Source organism: Mesocricetus auratus, unplaced genomic scaffold (genome assembly GCF_017639785.1).
Source record: "Mesocricetus auratus isolate SY011 unplaced genomic scaffold, BCM_Maur_2.0 Super-Scaffold_100020, whole genome shotgun sequence".
Lineage (NCBI taxonomy): Eukaryota > Metazoa > Chordata > Mammalia > Rodentia > Cricetidae > Mesocricetus > Mesocricetus auratus.
Genome location: NW_024429201.1, coordinates 16,077,925 through 16,104,277, shown reverse-complemented (window position 1 = coordinate 16,104,277; position 26,353 = coordinate 16,077,925). Strand labels below are relative to the sequence as shown.

Sequence of the window (26,353 nt, the reverse complement as noted above, 5' to 3'; positions counted from 1 at the left end):
AATTAAAGGCAGTCACAGGGACACCAGGGAAGGGATGGATATTCCCCTCGGAGACTTGCAACTTAAAATGCACCCAGAAACAAAAGAAAGGGCTAGGGAGATTGTGTGGTGAGACCCAAGGCGACAATCAACTCTATTTTTCTTATGCTGCCTCTAGGCAGAGTGAGGTAGATGCTGCCACCTAGAGACATCTAAGGATGTAGCCTTGATAGCAATGTAGCTGACAGGGAGAGGGGCGGGGGCAGAAGTGGGGGATCTCAGCCAGGGGATGGGATTCTTTCCAGAGTTTTGCCCTGCTTGAAGAAATAGCAAGAAGCCCAAAATATCCGTGAGTGCATGGCAAATGAAGATTGGGAAGAAGGAAGTCAAATAGATGAGATTTTGTTTTGTTTTAATGAAGAAAAGGGGAGGATGGGAAGCCATGTCACCAGGGACCGAGGGTTAGCACCTCTGGAAACCACTGGACTTTCCAAGTTATGAACTATAGAAAAGGAAAATGAGGTTAGAGTGAAAGCCACAGGGAAGAATTAAAATCACACAGGCAGGAAAATAAGGCAATATGAAACTCAGTCCATGACTGGCAGCTTGGGGAAAACAAAGAGATGTGAGTAATGGAAAAAGTATGTATTTGCTATCACAGGGTCCCAAAGCCCACAAAATGATAAGGGAAATCCTGTACTTGAAGAAAAGAGGTTAAAAAAGACTGTATATCGACTTGATTTTCAGCCTTACTTTTAAAGAAAATTCTCACACTCCTATTGGAATTTATCATATTATAATAGAAAACGGCTAAGCTGCAATTTTTTAAATGAAAAAATGACTTAAGGATCTAACTCTGAATTTCCCAATTGACAAACTTGATCCAAGATCCTGAGACAGGAAACTAAAAAGAGTTCAACCTGATCAAAGATGTTTTTATTTGCTCTGATAACAGGCTCCCAATCTGTCGCTCTTAATGAAAAGCTTGCCACGCTGATGGTGCTCAGGCTATGGTCATAATCCCAACGCCGATCTGTGCCACCCATCAGCCTTATGGGACCGGTGATGAGCTTCCCACTGTAGTGACAACAGGAGCCACAAGCAACTTCAGCTGTGTCCACTTCATTTCCATACCAAATGCAGACTGGCTTAAAATGCCAGGTAAATGGGGACCGCTCGGTGACGGCCAAGCCCCTCCCTGTCCTCATGGGATGAGAAATCCAAGGGCTGTCAATATGATGGATGAGGGGAATTACTCCTGGTATGCTGTCAGTGCCCATCCCCCTCAGCGCCAGCCTTCTCGTCAGCACTACAGCCCAGAGATGTTCTGGACAACTTAGGATGAAGGCAGTGAAGGAAAACAGCTTAACACAGCAAAGTGGGGCAGTCCTACCCTTCGAGCTTTCCCACTGGTTGCCCATGAAACCAAGGGAGCCAGTTCACAACTGCAAGCTACAGGGAAGTCTGATCTCTCCATTAGAGCCCAGAACAGCCTCCACAAGGAGCAAGAGTCTCCACACCCAGAGGGCAGTCTGGCCTTGCAGCCCTAACCCTGGTTCCTGGAAGTCTCAGCCTTTGGAGACCTGCCCCTATATTACCCAGTCTCGCAGCCTAGTGCCAGCAGGCATCAGTGGGCACCACCCAGGGAGTCATGGGCTCCCTGAGAACCAGTTACACAAGCACCCTGGCCAAGCCCAATGCAGAGCTTGGGAGGTAAACAGAAGGTAGAGGTCCCCTCCCATCAATTCAGGGTCCAAGGACTCTGGCTGAATGAAAGAAACTGCTGTTTAATAGTTTCACAGGGGATTTTTTTTCCTTGCTAGCTTTCAAAGAAGACGATGATGTTATTTATTGGGACAGAAAAGTTTAAACTGAGGGAATGTCTTCACAATATAACCTGAAATAAACACCAACTCCCAAAACTCCAAGGCTCCCCTACCAACTATACTAGATAGTGCACATAACAGGAGCCAACAGGAATTGAATGGTGTGGTACAAATCCAGGAAGACATCCAAATCAAAGGAAAGACATATAATTGGGGGTTGAGTGTGGGCTAAAAGTGGGGCTAGAGATTACAGAGGGAAAGAACTACGGGATAATTACGCTGGAATAATTAGCTGGCCACCCGGAGGAAGAATGAAAAGTGGAAACATTCTTTATTCCTTAAAAAAATTAAGTCCCTGATACCAAAAACCAACATGGAATGATATTAGAAAAATAAGAAAATTCTTAGAATCAAGGAAGAAAAATTGCATTTTAAGCATCATATCAACCCAGAGGCCAGTGAAAATGAAAAGAAAAACCTTTAACACAACCAGCAAAAATGTGATAAAAAAGATGATACCAAATAACATTAAGAATGGAAAAAGAGCCTGGCCTCCTGGTGGTGTGCACTGTTAAGTCCAGTACTCTGGATGAAGAGGCAGACAGATGGATCTCTGTGAGTTAGAGGCCAGCCTGATCTACAATCAGGTCCCAGGGTAGCCAGGGATACACATTAAGACCCTGTCTCCAACAAAACAAAAGAATGAAAAGGTCTCAAAATACCAGATACTACCCAAAACGCAGGTTTGAAATACCCACAGAATCACAAAATAGGGAAAATAAAGTTAAAATACAAAGTCTCATTATTTAAATGTGGATTTGTCAAAGTTCCTCCACAAATAAAACACCAAATCTGACAATTCTACACAACACTCAGAAGACAGGAAGGTGGATCCAGTCATACTATAAAATGAGGGAACTCACTCTGTGGAAGATAAAATTATTGTTCATAAATAGCCATGTCCTTCCCTCCATAACCCACTGATGTCTAACTATAGGCCCTGCTTTTGTCCTTAGGCAAAGTGGTATTACATCAACTCCAAGTTTAGTAGTCAGGAAAGAGTGTCTATGTCCTGCATATGATAAGCACACACAGATCATTATTCAACCAGGATACCAGAGTGGATACATACAGAGACATGACATACTTAGGCTGGCCTCTGAGAAACTGCCTTGTTATACAACATTACGGCCCAGACAGCTGGATGACAGACATTCCTAATTTACTTTGTTTAGAGAGTTTGCCTTTATAGTAAAACCAAAAGAATGCAAGGTAATATCATTTGCAAACAGATGGAAAAAAACCCTAAACAAAGTGCTTGCTTTCAAGTAATTTGTCATGATAATATAGTATTTTTCGTCAAGTATGTGAAATTAATGACTTTCAACATGTTTTTAAATGAAACATTTGATGGATTCAAAGAATTTTATTATTGTATTGGGCATCAATCAGGGTCCTGAGCATACTAAACAAGTGATCTATAACTAAGCCACATCCTCAGTCTAAAATTTGGTATGTTTTTAAAAATCAAAGTGAATAGGGAAAGGGGTATTCTCTGCATGGTAACGAGCTCTCCCACAGACCAGTGTCTTCCATCATTTGCATGAAATGATGATGGTATTTAGTTTATGATAAGGACAAGGATGTGCTCTACCACTGATCCTGGACAAGGATGTGCTCTACCACTGATCCTGTTCAAATGAGACCAGCAGGCCCTACTGAAGAAAAGGAGAAGACTACATAAAGACTAGAAAAACAAAAGAAAAGCTGTTCCCCTTTCGAGGGCTGTAATTGTCTACGACTCCAAGCCAAGCCTACAGGTAAGACTAAAGTTATGAGGCTTAATTAACTTCAGAAGCAGCACCCAAAGCTAATTAAATTTAGCAACAGGTGAAACATCTTTATCTGTAAAGGATATTATTTAAAGTCCCCAAGGGCAAGCCTAACAGAGAGTATACAAATTTTAGGAAAAAAATCTATTGAAAAACACTAAAGAAGTCCTAAGTTAATAGAGCAATATACCACGTTCTAGAACAGTAAAGCTCAACATCATAAAAATGTCAATTTCCCCAAATTGATCTACAGATTTAATGTAATTTTAATCAAAGTCTCAATCAGTGTGCAGAATTTCACAAGTGAATTTATACAGAAAATAAAAATGTCACAGGGCCCTACATGCCAAGGAGCTACTGTGACCTAGGGGAACTTGCTTAAACAGTCATTAAGATTTGTCATGAGACCCCAGTAATTACAAAATTGTGACATGGGGATAGACAGAGGGACCAGCCACAGGACAGAGTAACCAGAAACAGTCATGTGCATTGAGAACTACACACAGAATGCCAGTACTTGACAGTGTGTTTTGATATGATTTATTCTGCAACGGACAATGATGGTATCAAGATTATCCATATCCACACCAGAACTCCATGAGGTTAAGGGATCGCTCTCCAAATTTACATAGCTGAGAAACATCCTCAACTACCTGCATCTCATGAGAAGCTCCCCAACCTCAAGCAGGCCAGCCTTCCTCAACAGTTGCTTTATCCTAAAGTGCAGCTACCAAATAAAGCAAGACAAAGAGCCTGTGCAATAAGGATGACAGTAGTTCCTGAAAAAAATGTATGAACCGAGGTAGAACACAGTTAATGCAAGAAAACTAGAGACCGGTGATGTCAGAGCACCCACCATAGGAACTAAATGATGGTGTAGCATACATTATACGGATAAATTTGCATGTTTATTTTCAGCTCACTCAGGATCTGGCTCTGGAAGTGGGGTCACCCAAGCTCCTTTTCTGGGGACAGGCTGCTGCCCCTGAGTCCTGTAATGGGGAGGAACGAGAAGGGCAGAGGAGTAAAAAGCACTGTCCCCCTGAGAACTGCTCGAAGGCGGAGCTGTTCCAGCAGGAGCCCATGTTTTCAGTCCCTGAAGAAGTGTGACCCCAGCCGGAAAGCTGGGTCATGGCAAGCCCATCCATGGCGGGGAAGCTCAGTTGGGAGCAACAGCGGGCTGCCTCAACTTGACAAGTTGTTTTCTGTTGGATGTTGTAAATGCCTGAGTTGATGATTTTTTTCTATCTGTTGATTTTTTTCTATCTGTTGATCACTTTCTATTTATTCATCTATTTGGCTTGCTCTATATATGTTTAATAAACTCACTCTTTCAAAACAAAAAGGAGGGCCATCGTATACCATCCTCTGAAATGGACAGAATAAAGATAAGAGAAATGGTCTTCTCTTCGGAGGAAGCCACACTCAAGCCAGACCACGAGCCCATGTAATTGAGGAAGGGAAACTGTGTGTCACAGAGTATGACCATGACAGGTAAGGTGCTGGGGTGATTTATGTGGTCGCAGCTGGAGATCAAAAGAAAGCAATCCCCCCACACCCACCATGTGACATACACTCATATTAGAAGATAGGCACTCTCACCAGCATCTTCCATTGGGGAAAAATACCCAGAACTCTAAAATACCACAGAGACCAAACACCGCATTTGTACAGCTGCTAACCCTAAATCTTCAGAGCCATATTTAACACTTCATGCATACAAGATGGGGGAGGATTTAAAGTCAACCACACAAATGCTATATTTTAAAATCACTAGAGAACAAGGTAAATCAGGTACACCCTGTCCCATAAAGTTTGTTTCCACAGAGCTGTAATTCTGTGGCTGGGCTCTCAAATACTTAGTTTAGTTATGTGAAATTCCTATTAAAATGTTTTATGTTCTGAGCTCAGTTAATAGCTTGATTTTTTTCTAGTAGTTTGTTTATGCCTAGCGTCCATGAATACCAAGAGAAACTCGCTTTAAATAAAAATGAAATACAAGAAAAATGGTTTTTAAAGAATGGAAATCAAATTAAAATCTAAATTGCAAATTGTGTAAAATGTATAAGAAAGCAAAGTTAGAACGCCAAGAAATGCTGAAGGGGGATATACTTTAGAGGGCCATAAACCAAACAATAATATTAATTGGAATAAGAAGGCTTATTTAAATGAAAAGGCCAAAAAATGAGGCTTTTCATAAGCAATGGTCCTGACTCCATGTCTAACGTGCCAATATGTTTTTACTTTCTTTTACATAGCTAACCAATTAGAGTGTACTTCCAAAGGACCAGTTTTATTTGTTGGCAATTATTTGTTATCTTAGCTATAATTCTGCAGCTTCTCAAGTAACAAATGAATGTCTTACATCTGGAGAAGAAAGCTGAAAAAGAGATTGCATGATGTTTGAATACACAAAATTACGGGTGTGTTACGTTCTAATTAACATAATTAGCTATGAAGCAGTTCTTACAATACCTGTTGACACATGTGGAAGTTTAGTGGCAGTTAATGATATGTGTAACAAAATGTTTTTCTTTCTACTTAAATATGAAATTAAATTTACCTCTTCAAAAGAATAGATGGGTTCAACCTCACACCATTTAAACCTCTTTCCAATAATCAAACTAGACATGGAGAGGTTAAGAATTCAGGTGTCAGGGTTGCCAGGAAGGGGCTTCACTCAATAAATCATCTCACTGGCCCTACTTCCTAATTTTTAATTCTCCTTATTTATTGTTATTGGTTTTAGACATTTTATAAGTTGGTATTCAAGCTGAAACCTGGCTGACAGGCATCAGAGATGAGGGCCAATAGAGTTCCTTTCAGGTATGTAAGTAACGTCAAACCCTCCATATATATCCTATCTCCCTCTTCACCCACCCCAGGACATTCAGCCTTGACCTGGCAACAAAATGGTTGCCACCCGGCAAACTCTTGCCTTCACATTCCTCCTGAAAGTCTCCAGCTAAAGTCTTCTCTCATAAGTTGTTAGTGGGGAGTCTCAGGTGTGTCAAAATATTTTAAATGCTATCTATAAATGCATGAAAATCATTGGTTTACATTTTTCATATACTGTGTGTGTATACACATGTGTACATGTGTGCATGCCACAACACATATGTGGAGGTCAAAGGACAACTGGGGAGTCGGTTTTTGCCTCCTATTATGTTTGTTCTAGAAATAGAATCTCATGCATCAGTCTTGGTTCCAAGTGGCTTTACCTCATGGGCCATCAGGCTGGCTCCATAAAAATCATTTCTATAGTGTATTCATATATTAGGAATTCATACTCAATATTTTGTCAATGGGGTGGGTCAGAAAACAATGTTGGAGGTCCAATAAATATCCTCTATTAAGCTATCTCTGGCAAGTAATAGTAAAGTGTGGCAAGGGAAAAGATGGGAATAGTAGCAATATTTTTGGTAAAAGAAATGTTACTGTTCAAAGATCCAAATCCACAGGCACCATGCAAATGCTATGCAAGATGTCAGTTCACAAGACAGCAAGATTCTGTAGAAGACATATTCTTTTACTTAAATAAATAAAGGACTGTTCTGGGACCCTGGGTAACACTTTTCTGGTGTCCATTAAAAAGAATGAACTGGGTTTCTTCTCTCTCTCTCTCTCTCTCTCTCTCTCTCTCTCTCTCTCTCTCTCTCTCTCTCTCTCTCTCTCTCTAACCTTTTAACTCTTAGTTAATGTTGAAAATGTCACACTCTTCCTTCTCAGCACTCCTGATCTCAAGCAAGTTTAAAGCCTTGCAAATTCCCCTTCAGACTTTTGTATATATATTGAATCATGGCACTTTATAGAGTCCAGGCATTATTTACTGAATATTGAATTACATAGTGAAAACAGTGTAATCTCTTCAGTTCTCAGTCTGTGTAGGATATGCCAGCGAGAGAGCAATTCAAATTTTAATGGTAGGTCAGATTGAAAGAAAGGTACGTATCCCATTGTCTAGATGAATGATAATAGACAGAACCAAAGCCGAAGTTATGAGGACACAAACAGGAGAAGCAGTGGGGCTTGGAGCAAAGATCCCCCCCAGTATGAGGTCCGAGTTCCCCAAACTCCAGGCAGGTCTTGTGCTGCTATACAACATTTGTAAAAATGCCCTCCATAGCCACACACCCAATGATTTATTTGTGGTTGTTGTAAAAGATAGAGGCGGATGTGTCCTGACCAATAAAAGAACACAGACAATAAGACAGACTGGACTTCACTGCTGTTCTTTACAGGAAAGCAAATTAACATAGTATCTGGTTACAAAGAAGAGACCTCAGCAGATATAAGAGACCACGACCAACAACATGGATGTACTTTCCTTTAAAAAATCCCTGAAGGAGATTTTAACCATAGACAAAGTACTCTTTCCACCTTGGAGGCTTTGTAAAGAAGAAAGAATTCACTCCATGGAATGGTTAAAGCTGTTCCAGCCACCACATGGGAGCAACCTTCACACTATTGGGAGGGATGCTGATGGTGTTCTAGCTTCTCAGGGAAACCCCCTCCATTGCCAGGACCCAGCAGCCTTCATGTAGCCCTCCGTCTCCTGACAAAAACCATCACATAAGAAGAAACACTATTGCTCCTGATCTTTCCACCCTTTCTACGTATCCCAATCCCTCCCATGTACCCATAGGTCCACTATGATGTGAGGCATACCTGCCTAAACTTCATGCAGATTTTCAACTCAGTTGAGGTTACAAAGTATTTCCTGAATCCTGCAGCCTGAGTTGTTCTTCTGCCTCCATGAAATCTCACAGCTGTAATGGATCCTGCCACAAATCTAATTTCCCAGAAATCTTCTTTCAACTAGCCTTATAGTTCATTTTTATAAAGACTTTAATAGTAGCTATGTAGTAGGGTCTCCATTAATAGTCAATTAAGTGTGAAATGAGCATAACACCATCCAGAATCTAGAACCAGGTTGACACTTCAGGTCCCAACAAACTCAAGGATAAATATGGTGACTGACTTTTCTCATTATACTGTCATAGAAGTAGGGACAAGTGGATATGAGTTCAAGGCCAGCCTGGTCTACAGAGTGAGTTCCAGAATACCCAGAGCTACACAGAGAAACCCTGACTTGAAAAAACAAACAAACAAAAAGCAAAAATAAAACAACAGAAAAAAAAGAATGGGACAGAAAAAAAAAAAAGAATGGGACTGGAGAGATGGCTCAGCAATAAGCATTTCTGCTCTCCAGAGGACACAAGTTCAGCTCCTGGCACTCACATGCATTCATAGAATTGCTGGTCTTGACATTTTTTGCTTCCTTCCACAAAGGCAAGCACTTAAAAGAGAACCTACATTTCTTGTCTTTAGCTGCCATAGAATATGCACCACCCACCCACCCACACTTTCTCAAATGCCCTGATAGCAGAAGTCCACAGTTGGATGGTCTATCCAGCCACACCCACACAACTAGCTGCTCAGCGGGCCCCCTGTCTCAATGAAGTAGGACAGCTCAAGGGCCAAGTGGGAAATGCTGTTGATCTTTCCAGAATGAACAGGAGAACAGACTTAAGGGGTGGGAAGTTTGAAGTGACTAGTCTACCTTCAGTTTCAGCCTAGAAAATAATGTCTCCTCCGTCTTTCACAGGCTGAATTACAATGCTCTTCCCATGTAGGGTGCTAATTATGCTGTGGGTATCTAAGCACACCTAGCACAAAGGGTACACACTAGAGTAGCTCTTCACAGAGGCAGTAGTTCCATCATTGTGGGGATTTGACAGTCCCCGTTTAAGCTGAGTTTTGATTTACAGACTTGTGTAAAACAGGCTCCTCTGTGGATGGGCCCAGGTGAGCCCATAATGAGATTTATCTTTGTGGATTAGGCCTGACCCATAATAATCTTCTCAGGGCCCCCTACTGCTATTTCAGCACTGAGTTATGAAAATTCCTCCCTTCACTATAAACAGAAGCCAGCTCAGAGGGTAATGACTATGAGATCTATAACTCTTGGAATGCAGGCACTCCTGAGACTCTGATTACAATGTCCACAGCTGAAGGCACTATTTCACAATTGAGATTACTACTTTCCAGATGAAAAAAAAATTTGAACCGTGGAATATAATGCCTTTAGCTACACATACTGTAATCACACTCAGCAATTCCTGGATCCCAGGAGCGATCCAGGTTCCCGACAGCAGGTCTGTTAAACTTATTTAGGGAATGAATGCAAGGGAAATGGTAAGGAAGTACTCACAATGCTTATTTCACACTCTATATCTGCTGGCTTTGTGCAAGAATTCAGTGAGCCTAATAGTTATATCGACTTTATAAACAAATATATTTAAAAGAATAATTATTCTTTGTTAAACAAGGCAGAAAATTTTGTTTTACTTTCTAGAAGAACATACTAACTGCTTGTAGGAGTATATGCTTGTAGGAGTATATGCAATACACTGTCTTAGTAGATACACAATGTGACAAAGGTTAAACAGACCCTCACAATCTTATCTGTTTTTCTCTAATAATCCCCCTGTAAAAGAATCTATCCTAAGAGACACTTTTGGGGGTGAGCAAAGACATGTAGTGGATGAATCACCGTTAATCAACAGCGGGGAAAACTTGTACATAATCTAAATAAGATTTACTGTGATAAACCCCAGCACTGGAATATTATGCAGCCTTTAAATTGAGTCATAACGGCTAAGGAGAAATGCTAATTCAGAGATGTATTCCACAACTTTTGTTAAGCAATTTATCCAAGGGCATGCAAACCGCTCCTACATCAATATTTAATAGGCGCTCTCTTGGAGTTAACTAATTAGACTTCAAATCAGGTTTTTTGTTTTTGAGCTGTAAGGCTAATGAGGTATTGATATAATATTAAATGACTGTAAATAAAGACTGCACCCTAAACAGATGCTGGCATCATGTCTCTACATTGTGAATGAGTATAAAAGGGAAAATACATTTCTGCATATGCTTAGTGAATTTTCCCAGACTCCTCACAATACATTTTTGCAAATGTAAAAGATGAATATTCATTAAGGCTCTTGGAATATATTACAGTTTAAATAGTTTGGTTTTAATATTTATAGTACACCATGAAATATAATTTTTCCATTAAGGGAAATGGATATGATATAAAAAGATAATCACCAAAGAAACAGAATTTCACCACTTAACCAAAAGCTTGAAGTTGAACAACAGCATTTGAAAACACCTTCCTTGTTTAAAAATGTTTTGTAGCCTGGAAAACTCAGTTTGTTAATTTGATTTTGAGCACAGGTAACAAAGAAACAACAAGATAATCCACCAGCATAGACAGAAAGGCCATACCTAATTATCTGGAGAATGAGTTTGTTTTTGTTCTGTTTTATAGTCCCACCCCAGCTAAAACTAGCTCCCACCTCATCTCCATGACACCTTCACCCAAGCAGCCTCAGGAGCAGAAGAGGGAAGACTTCTTGAGTAGCAGGCACAGAACAAAGTTCCACCCAGGAACCTCCTCATTTAACCCTTACAGTAGCTGTAGAAAGTTAGGACAACCCTGAGTCCCATTCCACAAATGGAAAACCTGAGGCCCGCACAAATCTTCATGGCGCTAATAAAAGGCAGAATCTGGAACAGGTCTAGGGCAGTGTGTGCTCCTAACTGCTCTGCTTTGCCTCTCACCTCATTCCCAATGAACAATCACAGCTGAATGTGTGTTCCTCCAGCTTGAGGAACAACGCCTCAGGTAGCTGACACCACAAAACAAACATGGCAGACTAAAGCAGTAAGCATACGAGAGTCAGTTGTGGGGCACGGAAATGCACAGAAAGGGGATTTCTTTGTTGCATTCAGCAATGTCACTCCCATAATGAGTCCTATACTAGTCTTGGTACCAGGTGCATAGGAAAAACTATTTTTGCCTTCATGAAAGTGACGTCAGAGTAAGAGGAGATACAGATCCATGGGTCCTGCACGCATTCAACTGACTACAGACAAGAACATATCCACACTGCACACGAATAGACTGTCTTCTTGTCATCATTCCTGAAGCTGTGCAGTGTATTTACCAAGTATTTACAATGTATTGACTACTGTAAGTGAGATGAGTTAAAGCGTATGGGGGAATATTCATAGAATCTATACAAATAATAGGCCATTTTCAATAAGCAACAGGAACATCGCCAGATTTCCCCGCTATGGCTGCATGGCTACAAATAATAAACAACACAGCACATTTGAAGGTGGTGAAGACAGAGAGTAAAATGAAGGCTGTGGAGTGTCTATCTTTCAAAATAGGGACCACCTTCAGAGAGATGGTCAAGGAAGACCCCAGTGAGAAAGAATGTGAGTGGAACCTTTAGATGAACACAACAGATGAGGCAGACAATTCAGGTCCAACACAACTGGAGAGATATATGGGCACCTGATTAAAAGGCCCTCCTCCATCCATTACAGCAAAGTACAAAAGCAGTAAATGGTTCTTATGATTGGCCACATCCACCATATACAAACGTCAGTCATCGAGGCTTACAACCATATTTTCTGACCAAGAAATAAGTCACCACTGGTCCTGTTTCTGCCTCCTGGAATTTCCATCTCTCTTGCCAGAAAGCAGCATCTGCACAAATCCCCCAGCTCCTGACGACAACGACTTCTGTGATAAACTACCCATGTGTGTGCGGAGGGACAGAAAGATGGAGACAGCAAATGGGAAAATGAGTTTTCCCCCTTCAGATTAATGTATATGAAGTATACATCTGACACTTCATCAGCACTCCCGGCTGGTGTCCCAGCGGGCAGACACTGGCTGAGCATGTATTCTGCCAGCTACCAGGCTACTTAGGATGAATTGGCAACATGCCATTTATCTGAAATGCCCAAAGTGTCTGGAAGAGGGAACACAACTACATTTAGCATTGCCAAGGAAAACTAGATACTTCAGGCTAGGAATTAATCTCCTCCTTGGGACCATAGTTAGCAGAACCTTCAAATGTGCCCATGGCTTTTAGAACACTACAGGTCATGCATTTGCTAAAACTCATACCCACCAAATCACAGAGCCTTCATTAATATCTTTCTAGCATATTCTCAACTCTCAGATAAAAGTTCCATACTGAAATGCGAGGTGTTTTGATGGAACAGAATTCTGTCACATCATACGTGATGCTGCCATTTGGGCACAACCACTTTGAATATTTTTTTCTGATTCTCCTACACTTGGACAAGTATCTCTTCAACTTAGTGATCAGGAAAAAAATCAATAAAAAATTTAAATCACGATGACTACATAGCTATGAAAGTAGATTAATGGACACCCCTTGATTGCAGACAAAGATAATCATGTTACAATTTTGTCATCATATTTTTTGAGTGGCTGACATGCACTAGTTGGGATTTGGTCTGTTATATGGATTTTAAAGATAGTCCCAACTGTTATGGCTAACGAAACAAGTGAAAGACCTGTATAGGAAGAACTTTGAATATTTAAAGAAAGAAATTAAAGAAGATACTAGAAAATGGAGAGATCTCCAACGCTCTTGGATAGATAGGATCAACATAGCAAATATGGAAATCTTGCTAAAAGCAATCTACAGATTCAACTCAATCCCCATCAAAATATCAGCACAATTCTTCACAGACCTTGACAGAATAATACTCAACCTTATATGGAAATACAAAAGACCCTGAATAGCCAAAATAACCCTGTACAATAAAGGAACTTCCAGAGGCATCACCATCCCTGACTTCAAGCTCTATTATACAGTGATAGTCCTGAAAACAACTTGGCATTGGCACAACAATAGACAGGTAGACCAATGGAATGGAATTGAAAACCCTGATATTAACCACACAAATACAAATACCTGATTTTTGACAAAGAAGGTAAAATTATACAATGGAAAAAGAAAGTGTCTTCAAAAAATGGTGCTGGCATAATTGGATGCTGGTGTGTAGAAGACTGCAGATGCATGGTGATAGAAATGGATCTAAGTCCAAATGGATCAAAGAGCTCATCATAAATCCAGCCACACTGAAACTCTTAGAAGAGAAAGTGGAAAGTACCATTGAATGAATTCATACAGGAGACTGAACATAACACCAGTAACACAGACACTGAGATGAACAATTAATAAATGGGACCTCCTGAAACTGAGAAACTTCTGTAAGGCAAAGGACACAGTCAACAAGAAAAAATGGCAGTCCACAGAATGGAAAAGATATTCACTAACCCCACATCTGACATAGGGCTGATTTCCAAAATTTACAAAGAACTCAAGAAGCTCGTCACCAAAACACCAAATAATCCAATTAAAAAGTAGGGTACAGAACTAAATAGAGAATTTTCAACAGAGGAATCTAAAATGGTTGAAAGACACTTAAGAAAGTGTTCAACATCCTTAGCCATCAGGGAAATGAAAATCAAAACAACTCTAAGATACCATCTTTCTCCCGTCAGAATGGCTAAAATTAAAAACACCAATGACAGTTTATGCCGGAGAGGATGTGGAGAAAGGGGAACACTCCTCCACTGCTGGTGGGAGTGCCAACTTGTACAGTCACATTAGAAATCGGTATGGCAGTTCCTCAGGAAAATGCATTAAGTCTACCACAAGGGTCCAGCAATTCCACTCTTAGGCATATACCCAAAAGATGCACATTCATATAAAAAGGACATCTGTTCAACTATGTTCATAGCAGCATTATTTGTAATAGCCAGAACCTGGAAGCAATCTAGATACCCCTAGATAAAGAAAATGTGATACAAATACTACTCAGTGGAAAAAAAAAAACAATGTTATCTTGAAATTCATAGGCAAATGGATAGCACTAGAAGAAACCATCCTGAGAGTGGTAACCCAGTCACAAAACGGTGAGCATTTTTATTACCTCATCTATATGCGCTTCTAGTAAGTCACATGGTTAATGGCGGCTTACAGGCTTCCTCCTACAAGCATGGTATGTACTCACTCATATATGAATTTTAGACACAGAGCAAAGGAGTACCAGCCTACAATCCACACTGCCAGAGAAGGTAGGAAACAAAGAAAACCATAAGAGAGACATACATGGTTCCCCGGAGAAGGGGAAAGGGACAAGATCTGAGCAAAATGAGAGCATGGGGGGAGGGGAGAGGGAGTTAGGAGAAAGAGAACAGGAGAAGAGGAGGGGAGAGGAGGACATGTGGGAGCAGGAAGGTTGAGTAAGGTGAAGAATAGAGGAGAACAAGAAAAGAGATAACATAATAAAGGGAGTCTTTATAGGTTTAAAAAGTAGTCTGGCACTAGGGAAATGTCAAGAGATCTACAAGGATGACCCCAACTAACAATATAAGCAATAGTGGAGAGGTTACCTTAAACGCCCTTCCCCAGTAATGAGATTGATGACTACCTTATATGCATCCTAGAACCTTCATCCAGTAGCTGATGAAGTCAGAAACAGACAACTCCTGGAATCCAGTTGTAGAGAGGGAGGAGTGATGAGCAAAGGGGTCAAGACCATGCTGGAGAAACCCACAGAAACAGTTGACCTGAACAAGGGTGAGCCCATGGACCCCAGACTGATAGCTGGGAAACCAACATAGGACTGACCCAGACCCTGTGATCGTGGGTGTCAGTTAGGAGGCCTGGGCAATCTATGGGTCCTCTGGCAGTGGATCAGTATTTATCCCTCGTATATGAATGAACCTTGGAATCCCATTCCCCATAGAGGGATATTCTCCTAGCCTAGACACATGGGGGAGGGTATAGGCCCTGCTCCAAATGATATTACAGACTTTGAAGATCCCCCATTGAAGGTCTCACCCTCCCTAGGGAACAGAAAGGGGATACAGTAGGATAGGATAGGATAGGATAGGATAGGATAGGATAGGATAGGACAGGACAGGACAGGACAGGACAGGACAGGACAGGACAGGACAGGACAGGACAGGATAGGATAGGATAGGATAGGAGGTTGGTGGGTTGCAGGGGAGGAGGAGAGGGAGAGGAAACTAGGATCCAACATGTCAAATGCTTGTTTCTAATTTAAATTTAAAGAAGGAGAAAAAATTCTGAAAAAAAAGACAGTCCCAATTGTAAGATACTCATAGAACAAAAAAACTCGAGGTTTTAGATGGATGACATCATTAGGCTGTCAATCAGAACACAAAGTCATAAACCATCACTTTACCTTGAGGCTAGAGAAAGCTGACATTTTTTTCATGAACAATTATCAGTTACTTCATTACTATTTATTGAATGCCTCCCACATGGCATTCTGCTCCCACATGCCTCCTGCTAAGGGCAGGAGGAAGCAGAAAATGGAGCCTTCTAATCAGTAATCAAGAGGCTTACAATCTCACATGGAGAGTTAAGCATTCAAAGGTATATATTGATTGACACTAAATGTGTTGGGAAAGTTAGCTCACAGCTCTTAGGGGTCCCAGAAATAAGGCCAGAGCCTAGGAAAGCTGGACCAGTCAGTGGGGAGGAATGTTCCCACTGCATAGGGCAACTCCACAAATTCATTTTGCTTGGAAAAGGATTAAAAGCAAGAAAGAAGGAAAACTAAAGGGAATGAAAACAAAGGCCTCTAATAGCTGTCCATTGCCACCCTCTCAGCAGCAATCTCTAGTCAACCCGTTATTATTTTTAATGTCTACAGTGTTTTGCCTGCACACCAGAAGGGGGCAACATATCTCATTATAATTGGTTGTGAGCCACCATGTGGGTGCTAGGAATTGAATGAACTCAAGACCTCTGGAAGAACAGCCAGTACTCTTAACCTGTGAGCCATCTCTCCAGCCCCAATCTGTTACTTTAATCAACAAAAATAACTTAAATCCAGACATGACAGGAACACCGAACAGGCTAAACTTTAAGGTCCCATTAGCTGTGCAGTCACACAAATGGCACTGTTAACAAAACAGATATCAGAGTGTACCACAGTGACATACTGAGACAAGGATTTGGGCATACCACAACAGACCCAGGAAGCTGGAGCTCTGCCTAGCAGGACACCTCGACAACCCGAAGTAAACGGCTTAAACATAGTCAGGTCTCTGTGTCCAAATTTAGCCACAGTTCAGTCACCACCACACGAAGCTTCATAAAGCTTGTGGGTAGACCAGCTAGGAATCTAAATGATTCCTTGCTAAGAATGTCATCTGGCACATTTCGGGGGGTATTCCTCTGATGTTATCTATTAACGTTTCTTGTTTTTGTGTTCTATTCCCAATACTTTAGATGGTGTGGTGTGCATTTGAGCAATGAAAACATCAGTTTGTGTCTGGGCATGTGGTCATGGTATTAGGTGGTAAGAGTATGTGGGGCAGAGTTTCTTTCATTAGAATGGTTCATTTTCCAACAAGCATGTACACAGTATTACTATTCAAACGTTAGAACTGCAGTGTTTGAATTACACTGTCACAAATCATAAATTGTGAAGCATTTTTGTCTTAAAAAGTAAATGCTTACAGAGAAATCATGTTTTAACAAGTTCTCCAAGGCAAACAATTCTGCTAGGAGGGGGTAGGAGGGTGGTCAAGAAGCAGGACCAGACTCCCTGCTACTGCTTCAGGATCTTCTCTAGAGATCATGATTCCATACATTCAGACTGTTCATCTTTTTGAAAGAAGGATCAGAAAACTTCAGAGTCAAATGGGCTTCACAGAATGTTTTTAATGTGTTTTTGCAGTCTGCAATTGCAGAGCAGGTTGATGGAATTTGAGGAACTAAGACTTGCCCAAGTTTATGTATCTGAGGCTAGACCAAAATCAAATCTCCATGCACAAAATCAAATCTCCATGCACAAAATCATGACCAAATAGCCAACGTAAGTTCCCACCAGTAAAATTATAAGATACCGTAACACTGGATTATATATTATTCACATTTTTGTGAAGAAGACATTTTTAAAAACCTATTATCATGCCATGCAACTTTAACACTGACACAAAAGTAACTTACATAGACTTTCTGCTTTGTTGTTCAATTCCATGGTTTTTCTTTTGTTTGGGTGCAGAGGAATAAACCCAGGGCCTCACACATGTAAAGGAGCAGTCTACCATTGAGTCACACTACCATTGTCACTCAAACACGAGAACTGGAGTTCAAATCCCCACAACCCAGCATGGCAACAACTTGGGAGGCAGAGACAGGGGTCCCTGGGCAAACTGGCTAGCTATGACACTGGAATCAGTGAAATATGTTCATCAAGAGACTATTATATAAAGTGGAGAGTGACCAAGAAAGACAATGATGCCAAGTTTGAACCTCCACACATGTGCACATACATGTATACCCACATGTATGTGATACCGCACACATGTGCATACACACATTTTTTAAAAGGTGTCCATCAAGAGAACAAAAATCTAGTAAGTATAATGTCTAAAAATCAAGGTTACACAGGGAAAGAAAAAAAGAAAAGCCCGAGTCTATGCTAGCAACAGATACATAAATATGTCCCAGCTAGTGAATATGGAGAGTATTAATACTAGAAGGTCATTTTTTTTCTGTGCAGGGGAAACATCCAGATCTTCCCACGTGCTAGGCAAGTACTCTCCCACAGAGCTACATTCCTAGCCCCCACCATTTTTAATCAACATAAAAAAGAATGATCCTTCCAAGAATTGCCAACAGATGCTGAATTCAGGGGAAGTTTTGGTGAGAAGCATGTTTGCACAGCCTAGACTATCTCCCCAGACAGGCCCTACCCTGCAAGTGAGAAAGTCAGTGGTAACTCCTGCAGAACAACCAGGCAGCCCCTCAACTGAGTCATCGAAATTAACAACACAGTGAGAGGGGGCAGAGATGCATCGTGCACCTAACAACAGCTTGTCCTGAGGACACAGCACCAGTTCTCAGTGTCCAAAAGGAAAGCACAAACCAGAGTCTTGCCGTGGGAAAATGGCAGATGAGCACAACATGAAGAATTGTCTGTAACTTTTCTTCAGCGACGTCGATGTAAGAAAAGACGAGGGAGGCTGTGGAGCACACCCGGTAAGAAGAGAGCAAAGAGACGCGGGCTGGAGACCTGACCTCCACAGGCCGCGTGCTGCACAGCCACTGAGGAGGACAAGTGTTGGAAACTCCAGACTGCTAAGCCGACACTGGGTTGTATCAGAGAGAAAATCACTCAAGTTGACAATCGCCAAAGCGAGAGCTATGGACACACGTCTTACTCTCAGATGACTCAATGCATGCCTGCCTACATAAATATGTACTCATCCCATGCACACATTCATACACAAAAAAACAAGCGATAACCAAGCTGGGCAAGGTGATCCGATAAGGAGCAGACTGGTACCATCTGTGTTTTTCTTACCCTGGGACTTTACCACAGTTTTCTATGCTTTCAGAAATGGTTTTGTTGTTTGTCCAGAGTTTGTAAAGTCTAGAAACATTTTCACTTTAGGGAGGTACGGGGGTGGGGGTAGGGGTGAGGGTGGGGTGGGGGCACCAACACAGAACCAAACAGAAATAGTTCACATTTGGGGGTGGGCAGGAAGAAATGCCATACAGAGAGCCAAACACACCCACTGCCCAACCTGCGGTCAACGCTACATGTACGTAAATGCAAGCCCAGTTACACTTGAAGCGGCTAGACAGAACCCACTGAGATAAAGGCCATGGCAACTTCGACCACATACAAGACATCTTACTCACCAAACTGGCCGTGAGCGAGGGTGCCGACTGGCCCAGTGCCTGGCTGCGCATGCGCACGAGGTTGGATGTCTCAGCTGTGGCAGGCCAGGCCTGTCCTGCCACGGGGTTTGGAAGGAGGTACCTCCCTGTTGGAGTAGAAAAGAGAAGAGTAAGCAGCAGGCCAACGACGTAGTTCTGTAGAAACTGGGAGACTCCAAGTCATCTTTCTTCTGCATCCCTTCTGCCATGCTCCGTTGCTATGCTGATTACTGGCAACCAGAGAAAAATGTTTTAATTAAATCAGGAGATACCGTAGTGGGTTCTGACCCTGACTTCCCACTGACACCTAAGCAAATCGCTTCATATGCTGGGCATGGGGGGCTTCATCCGAGTTAGGATGAGATTTTTATCTTCCTGCCTATTCATGAGAATGTTTTGGGAATTTATGTAAATATACAATGAACTCTCTCATCATCATAAAAATAAATGTGCTGTGTTTGGGATGCTATTTTGAAGAAAAACTAATATGGAAAGCAATCTAGAAATGAGCTAGAAGGGGCTACGAAATGGAGGGTGTGCCCAACAAAAGAAGAGGTGGTGTTCTCTCAAGGTGAAACGGGCTGGTGTCCCTTCCCCCAGTTCTCTCTGTGAAGTTCAGGGGGCTGTCCAACCATGTCCATAGAATACGTAATAGTATCCATTTGCATAAGTCAGGACATCAGTGTCAGTCTAGGTTCACTGTGCAATTTCCACCAACTTGAACTCTGACACACACACACACACACACAAACACACCACAAATACACATGCACATACACACATGCACATACATACATGCTTTTAGAAGTCAACCAGCCAATAGATCCACACTGTAGTTTCTCAAGATACAGACTAGCATGCTATCAACACAAGGGAGTTTGATTTCTTTGTGTCAGTAAAGTTAGAATGCCCATGAATATTAACATAGTAATGATGTTTAATAAACGCAATGTCTGGTCTTATCTGCTTTGCTTCACTCCTAGTACACTGACTACTATTGAATGGTGCAAAGAATAGTGGGCATTTTCTTGCCAGAAACACAGCATAATAAAAAGAAACTCTCACCTGTGGAGCCTCCAGAGGGCTCTGCAGTGCGCACAGCTGCTCACCCTGTATCAGAAGGGACACAGGTTCCCTCCCTCAAGCATGTGTATCTGACTAGTTAATAATGACTGTGGCATATTACATAGTTCAATGCATGCTGGTCCCCGGCACCACAGAAGCTAAGCATTATGGGCATCATCCATCAACCATCAGGTCAAATGGTCTAATACTTATTTAATCAAAGTGCTCTCAGAATTTTGTATTTTTAATTACAGAAGGGAAAACGACTTCTTATTTTGCACAACTGATATTTCCGCATTGCACAGTGTGAGTGCAGAACAAAGGATGAACTGGGCTTGCTGTCACGACCTTGGCCCTGGATCTAAAGGATATTAGGGAGAGGGATTTAGCCACACTCTGTTGACACTGGTTTCTCCACCTCTAAAATGGACCTGTGCTTGAATCAACCACATAGAGTTATTGAGGGGTCCTGAGTAAAGTGCATATTGCCTACTTGGCTATAGCATTGAGTAGTATAATAGTGGGAAAAGACATTTTCTGGTTAGGCTTTACTTCTTATCACTCAAAACTAGAAAATGAACATATGTGGAAACAAAATCACCTGGATCACAGCAGAGAACAATCACCCTGGACATTCCCATGTCTCTCCTCCACACTTTCTATGAAATACATTTTCTTGAAAATATGGAAACACACTGATTTTTGTCAGTCACTCCTCATCAGCTCCACACAATAGAGTATGACTTTTTAAAGTACTTACTTATTTGTGTGTGTGTGCACATGTACATGCCTGTCATGGCATGCATGTAGTAGTCAGAGGTCAACCACAGAGGAGTCATTCTCTTCTCCCACCTTTATGTGGGTTCTGGGGCTTGAACTCAAACCATCAGGCTTGCACAAAAAGCACTTTACCCATGGACCCATCTTACTGACACTGGAATCTGACTTTCTTAACCAAACACACACAGCAACCAGCACCTGAAAAATGAAGGCTTCCAGTGAAAACTCAGATGTAATTCATTACCTCTGTGGGTCTGATCAGTTTTGTGGAGGGATGCTACATTTAAAGTAGGAAGAGTGGAATTTGGAATGTTTCCTCTTGCCTTATTTTGAAGCATGAGCTAGAAGGTGTACTAAGACAGGTGTTAGGACCTATCACTGTAGATCCAAAAGAGGACATCGATGAGAAATGACAGGAAAGCCATGGGCTGTGTTTAGAAAAAAAAACAGCATTCATATAGTATGAAAATATGGCTTCATTATAACACAGATTTAAGTCTGAAAGATATAACCTTTTAACAACATACCAGCCAACTGTGTAATCTGTATGGCAGGCTCAGGGAAAGGCATCCGTCAGTCTTTTCCTGTACCTTATGCTTCATTTCCTTTATATTTGGAGAGAGGGGCTACTGCAGCCATGGAGTACTAGACAGCAAGGCTGATGTGATGCAGGGAATCCTTACTGTGTCACTCTCTGAAGACAGACTTTTTTAAATCTAGGTCTACAAAACACTTAGAAAACATGACTGTTTAGTTCACTTAAGAGAGCTACAAATTAGTTTTTCTTTTTCATTCAGTAGAAAGGAATTATTAAGAGTGTGTTGCTAAGATCCCAGATATAGGAAACAGGGGTATTCATTTGTGTACCTAGTTCCTGGGGAAAGGGGTGGCCCTTTGTACAACTTCAAGAACTGCTGATTAACTGAATGCAACCTAACTATACTAGGTAAGCAACACCTGACCTGATCCAACCAGGAAGAATCAGTGAGCAGATAATTTTCTTAAATTTTATCCATACGAACAGTGCAATATCTACAATCCAACAGGGCTTTGGTGAACACCAGGCTCTGCAACACTGCGATAGCCTTGTGGGTATAGACAGCCCCCTCCACTGTCAGTGCAGATAGGTTTGGTAGCTAGGCAAAGGCTCGCAGCCAAATAAGCAAGCTGCCCAAACCACTGTGTACTGTGCTTGCCCCTGAGTCACAATTTCAAAGCAAGAAAATAGTTATCACATATGCTTAGGTAGAAATACGCTACAAATTGAGAGAATGAATTTTACTTGTAAGAAAGTGTGTGTGTGTGTGTGTGTGTGTGTGTGTAAGAGTACATCACTTGGAAACATAGGAACAAAATTATTCCAACAAGACTGGGAATCAAACAAACTCAGCTTCAAATCCAGTTCTTACTGGTTGTGTGTCAGTCAGTTTGCTGAGATTTACAGATCACATCAAAGCCTGGTTCTCCTCTGCCACAGTGGCGGTAAAGCACCCTCTGTTGGCTGTGGTCTTAACTAGGTCACTTAAGACAGAAGGTACAATATTGAGTAACATTAAAATCAGTAACATTTCTTCATGGAAATAGCAAGATCAGCATTCTCTCTGGAGAAGGAAGTGGTTGCCTCAGAAGTCTGACAATATGACTTTGGTCTCCAGAACCCACATTAAGGTGGGAAGAGAGAGCTTATTCCAGTTATTTTCTCTCACATATATGCTGTGGCATGTGTGTGTGTGCACACAAAAACAACAGCAATAATAGTTTTAAGAAGAATGTAGAATTTCAAACTTATCTGCCAGTCAGATAGTTTTGCTAGTTCAACTCAAAAGTCTAAATAGAGAAATTAAGTGTGTGACTTGTGGCTGCAAGTATTTCCATTTTACTTGAACCTGGAGAGTGCAGCAAATGTTAAGCTTAGTGACAGTGACTGGGAGGTGTATGGAGTTGTAGTGAGTGACCCTCTGCTTCTACACATAAATTTTTACAACTTTGCTTTGGTTGTTTTTTTTTTATCAAAAATGTGTTCCATATTCTAACCTAGCAAATTATCCCCAGACACATTCCTTCTACCCCTCCAAATGACAGTTCCCAAGTGACAGTAGATACTTGCAATGGTTACAGATGAGGACACCTACCTAGAGTTAGGAAGAGGTCTGATGGGAAATCAGAGCAAAAGGGGAACACAAGGAACCTCCTCATCAGAGCCAACACTGCTGGCTAACCCTTTGTACAGGATGCTAATCTGTGAAGATCCCTGATCACTGGGCTGAGGCAGAGCCAGACTGGACAGAAGCCAGAAACAGCAGAAGGAATGCCAAGAAGGGGCCAAAGCCAGGGCCCTTTTCACACACGCTGACCTTCCCTTTGAAAATCTGCCTCTTGTTAAAGCTCCTGGGAGTATTTCAAATATGGAGAGGCTTTTGGTAATAAGACCTGAATGCTACCTTGCCTTTTGTTGACATCACTATTAAAGATAATTACATATCGTATTTGCTGCTATCATACGTAGATTCTTCCTCATTATGAAGAGCAAAGGTATGCCTTCGATTTCTTTGCTACCTCAACAGAGCCTAACCCAGAAGATGATAACTCACCAGCCACTGTCTGTGCACATATCGTAGACTCTCTTTAAACCTAGGAGGATGTAAAGGCCACTGGCAGCCGTGGTAAATAATAACTACTTGAGCTGTGGGTGACTCTAAGGTCAGACTTGTGAGTCTTATGGCTGAACCCCCAAACTGATTCTTTTACTTATTCCATAACCTTCTCCAAGGCTCAGGCTCCTCAGTTGTAAAGTGGAGGAAAACTAACAGGGTTGTTGTAAATTTAAAGCAGAAAATACATTACAGAGTTCAAGACTCAGCCAAATCGGCTTAACATATAAGGAATACAATAGTGAACAAGAAAAACTAGGTATGATACTAGAAAGGGTAATTATTTAAGTGCACAGGCATGTACACAATGAAATGTTTATAAATCATGTAATAGGATAGAGCTCAGATGTCATTATTTTTGCACACGTCTTATCCCAAAGAATTATACAAACGCTACAAATTACACAATCTGTTAATACAACACATGGGGATACAACCTTCCTTTCTGGCCCCCACTTAGTGTTAATAGGGAAAAGAGAATAACAGATGGGTCTAAGGCAATCATTAGAAGGTACTAACACAGTGCTGTAGCTGGTAGCGATCACATCAAACTTCATATAAATTTACTTTCTGATGACTACCAAGGGCTTCTAAAAAGTGTGTTGCTGTTACATTCATGCATCATTTGCTGCCTACGATTTAAGAAAATCAGCATCTGTCAACAGCATTGTTCAGCTGCACAGGGTGGAAATGAATGGATAATACCACTTCCAATGTGTTGTACAAGAGGTGAGCTTGCCTAGCAATCTGGCTGCTTATTTTAATACCAAATAGAGCTTGTTGCCACAACTGGAACCTTGATTAGCACCAGGCTCCTTAAAAACAGGTTTCTAAAATCCCACCATGTTCATTAGAGCTCTCCTTAAATATTCTCTTCGGATAGAATTAGAGGCATAGAGGCACAAAACAGAAGTCCATTTTAAAGCCAGAATCAGGTGACCCTGATCAATACCAGAACCCGACAGGTTTCAAACACTGAGGTTTATCTGCATCATTTGGACTACTGGCACTGGCTACTGTGGCTGTGCTAGCCATTGGGACTCCACTTACCCAAGAGTCAGAGCCTTGTCTTCATCTGTGGTTATACACTAAAGTAAATATTACTGAGAAGAGATGTAGACCACGTCCTGTTATAGAATATTATTTTAAGGTGTGTTACTTTTGTTTATGTTGTATTTGTTTGACTCCATGAAGCTGTGTTACTTTGCCTATCTAAAATACCTGATGGTCTAATAAAGAGCTGTACAGCCAAAAGCAAGGCAGGAGAAAGGCTAGGCTGGGCTGGCAGGCAGAGAGAAGAGGAGGAGAAATCTGGGAGAAAAGAAGTAGTAGCCAGAGAAGGAGGAGGACTCCAGGAGCCAGCCACCCAGCTACACAGAAAGCCACGAAGTAAGAAACAAAGAAGGGCAAAAGATAGATGGGATAATTTAAGAAAAGCTGGCAAGAAACAAGTCAAGCTAAGGCAGGGCATTTATAAATAGGAATAAGCCTCTGTACGTGTTTTATTTGGGAGCTGGGTAGTGGGTCCCCAGAAGAGCCAAAAAGTTAAGATAGAGTAAAGAGCAAAAAAAAAAAAAATAACAAACTACTGTTTGGCATTCCAATGTGGGGCTAGAGTAAAAGAAAATCCAACAATTAGGCTCTCTTGGAAAGGTGCTTTTCTTTGTTTCCATCCTAAATTCTAAGACAATGGAGAGGCAGCAGCTTTACAGTTACATGCTATGCTTTCATACATGAGATACGTACATGCTTTAACCCATACCACAGGTGGGGCTATCCCTCAGAAACAGGAAAACACCAAGTCAGCAATAATTTTAGCAAAATGGCCATATAAAGAATTAAATATAGCCTCTGGATATCTCCTTTATCATCAGGGAATCATGATACCTGACTAGATTTGAGAGCTTCCATTAAAAATGTTCCATATCACCTGAAGGGCATCATAGATTTAGCCATCAGTCTACAGCCTTACATTTGGGGTTATTTCTTTTGGATTCTAACCAGGATATAAAAGAAAAAGGAAGGCTGAACATTTAAAAAGTACTGCTTCAGTCTGGCTTCTAGTCCCCAGCTTTACTAAGGATTCTGAAAAAAATTGTTTATCTCTCTCTAAGGCACCAACTAAGAGCAGACAGAAGCTAGGCAGGGTGGGTAATGCCTTGCTCTAGGTGGTTTTGAAGAGGCCATATATTAGGGGTATAGTGAGAGCAGAGGTACCATTGCAGAGACTAAGGGGCAAGAACAAAGCAAACATGAAAGTTAGGATTGCATTTTGGTCATGAACAGGCAAATAGGGCCATGTTCTCATGGAGAACATTCTCTCAGCCAGTATCTTAGGAAGTACATAGGTTTCTATGGCTTTAGACAGTAGCCTGTTGCTCCTCTTAGCATCTCCTGAAGCTCTCATATTAGTCCCATAAAACATCACACTCACCACCACACTGGAAGAAGCTACAGCCCCACCACTCATCTCTCCGCCACTGCCTAGCAAAATGGCCCTTGTTTCACCTCTGTTTATGTACATAAACAAAAGATATGCAAGTGGATGTTTGCACATGCTTGCACCCCCATCTCCCAAGCAGCACAATTCACGGGTGCCAAAA

General features: G+C 41.4%; 1 protein-coding gene across 9 annotated transcripts in view; it reads right to left on the bottom strand.

Moving 5' to 3' along the window:
* Positions 1-26,353, bottom strand: part of Mast4 (microtubule associated serine/threonine kinase family member 4) — a 575,239-nt gene that overhangs the window by 361,974 nt on the left and 186,912 nt on the right. For all 9 annotated transcript variants that reach the window (XM_040729116.1, XM_040729119.1, XM_040729117.1 and 6 more), the window contains exon 3: positions 19,237-19,361. In XM_040729116.1, coding sequence (XP_040585050.1) covers positions 19,237-19,361 — 125 coding nt within the window. The remainder of the gene's footprint in view (positions 1-19,236; positions 19,362-26,353) is intronic.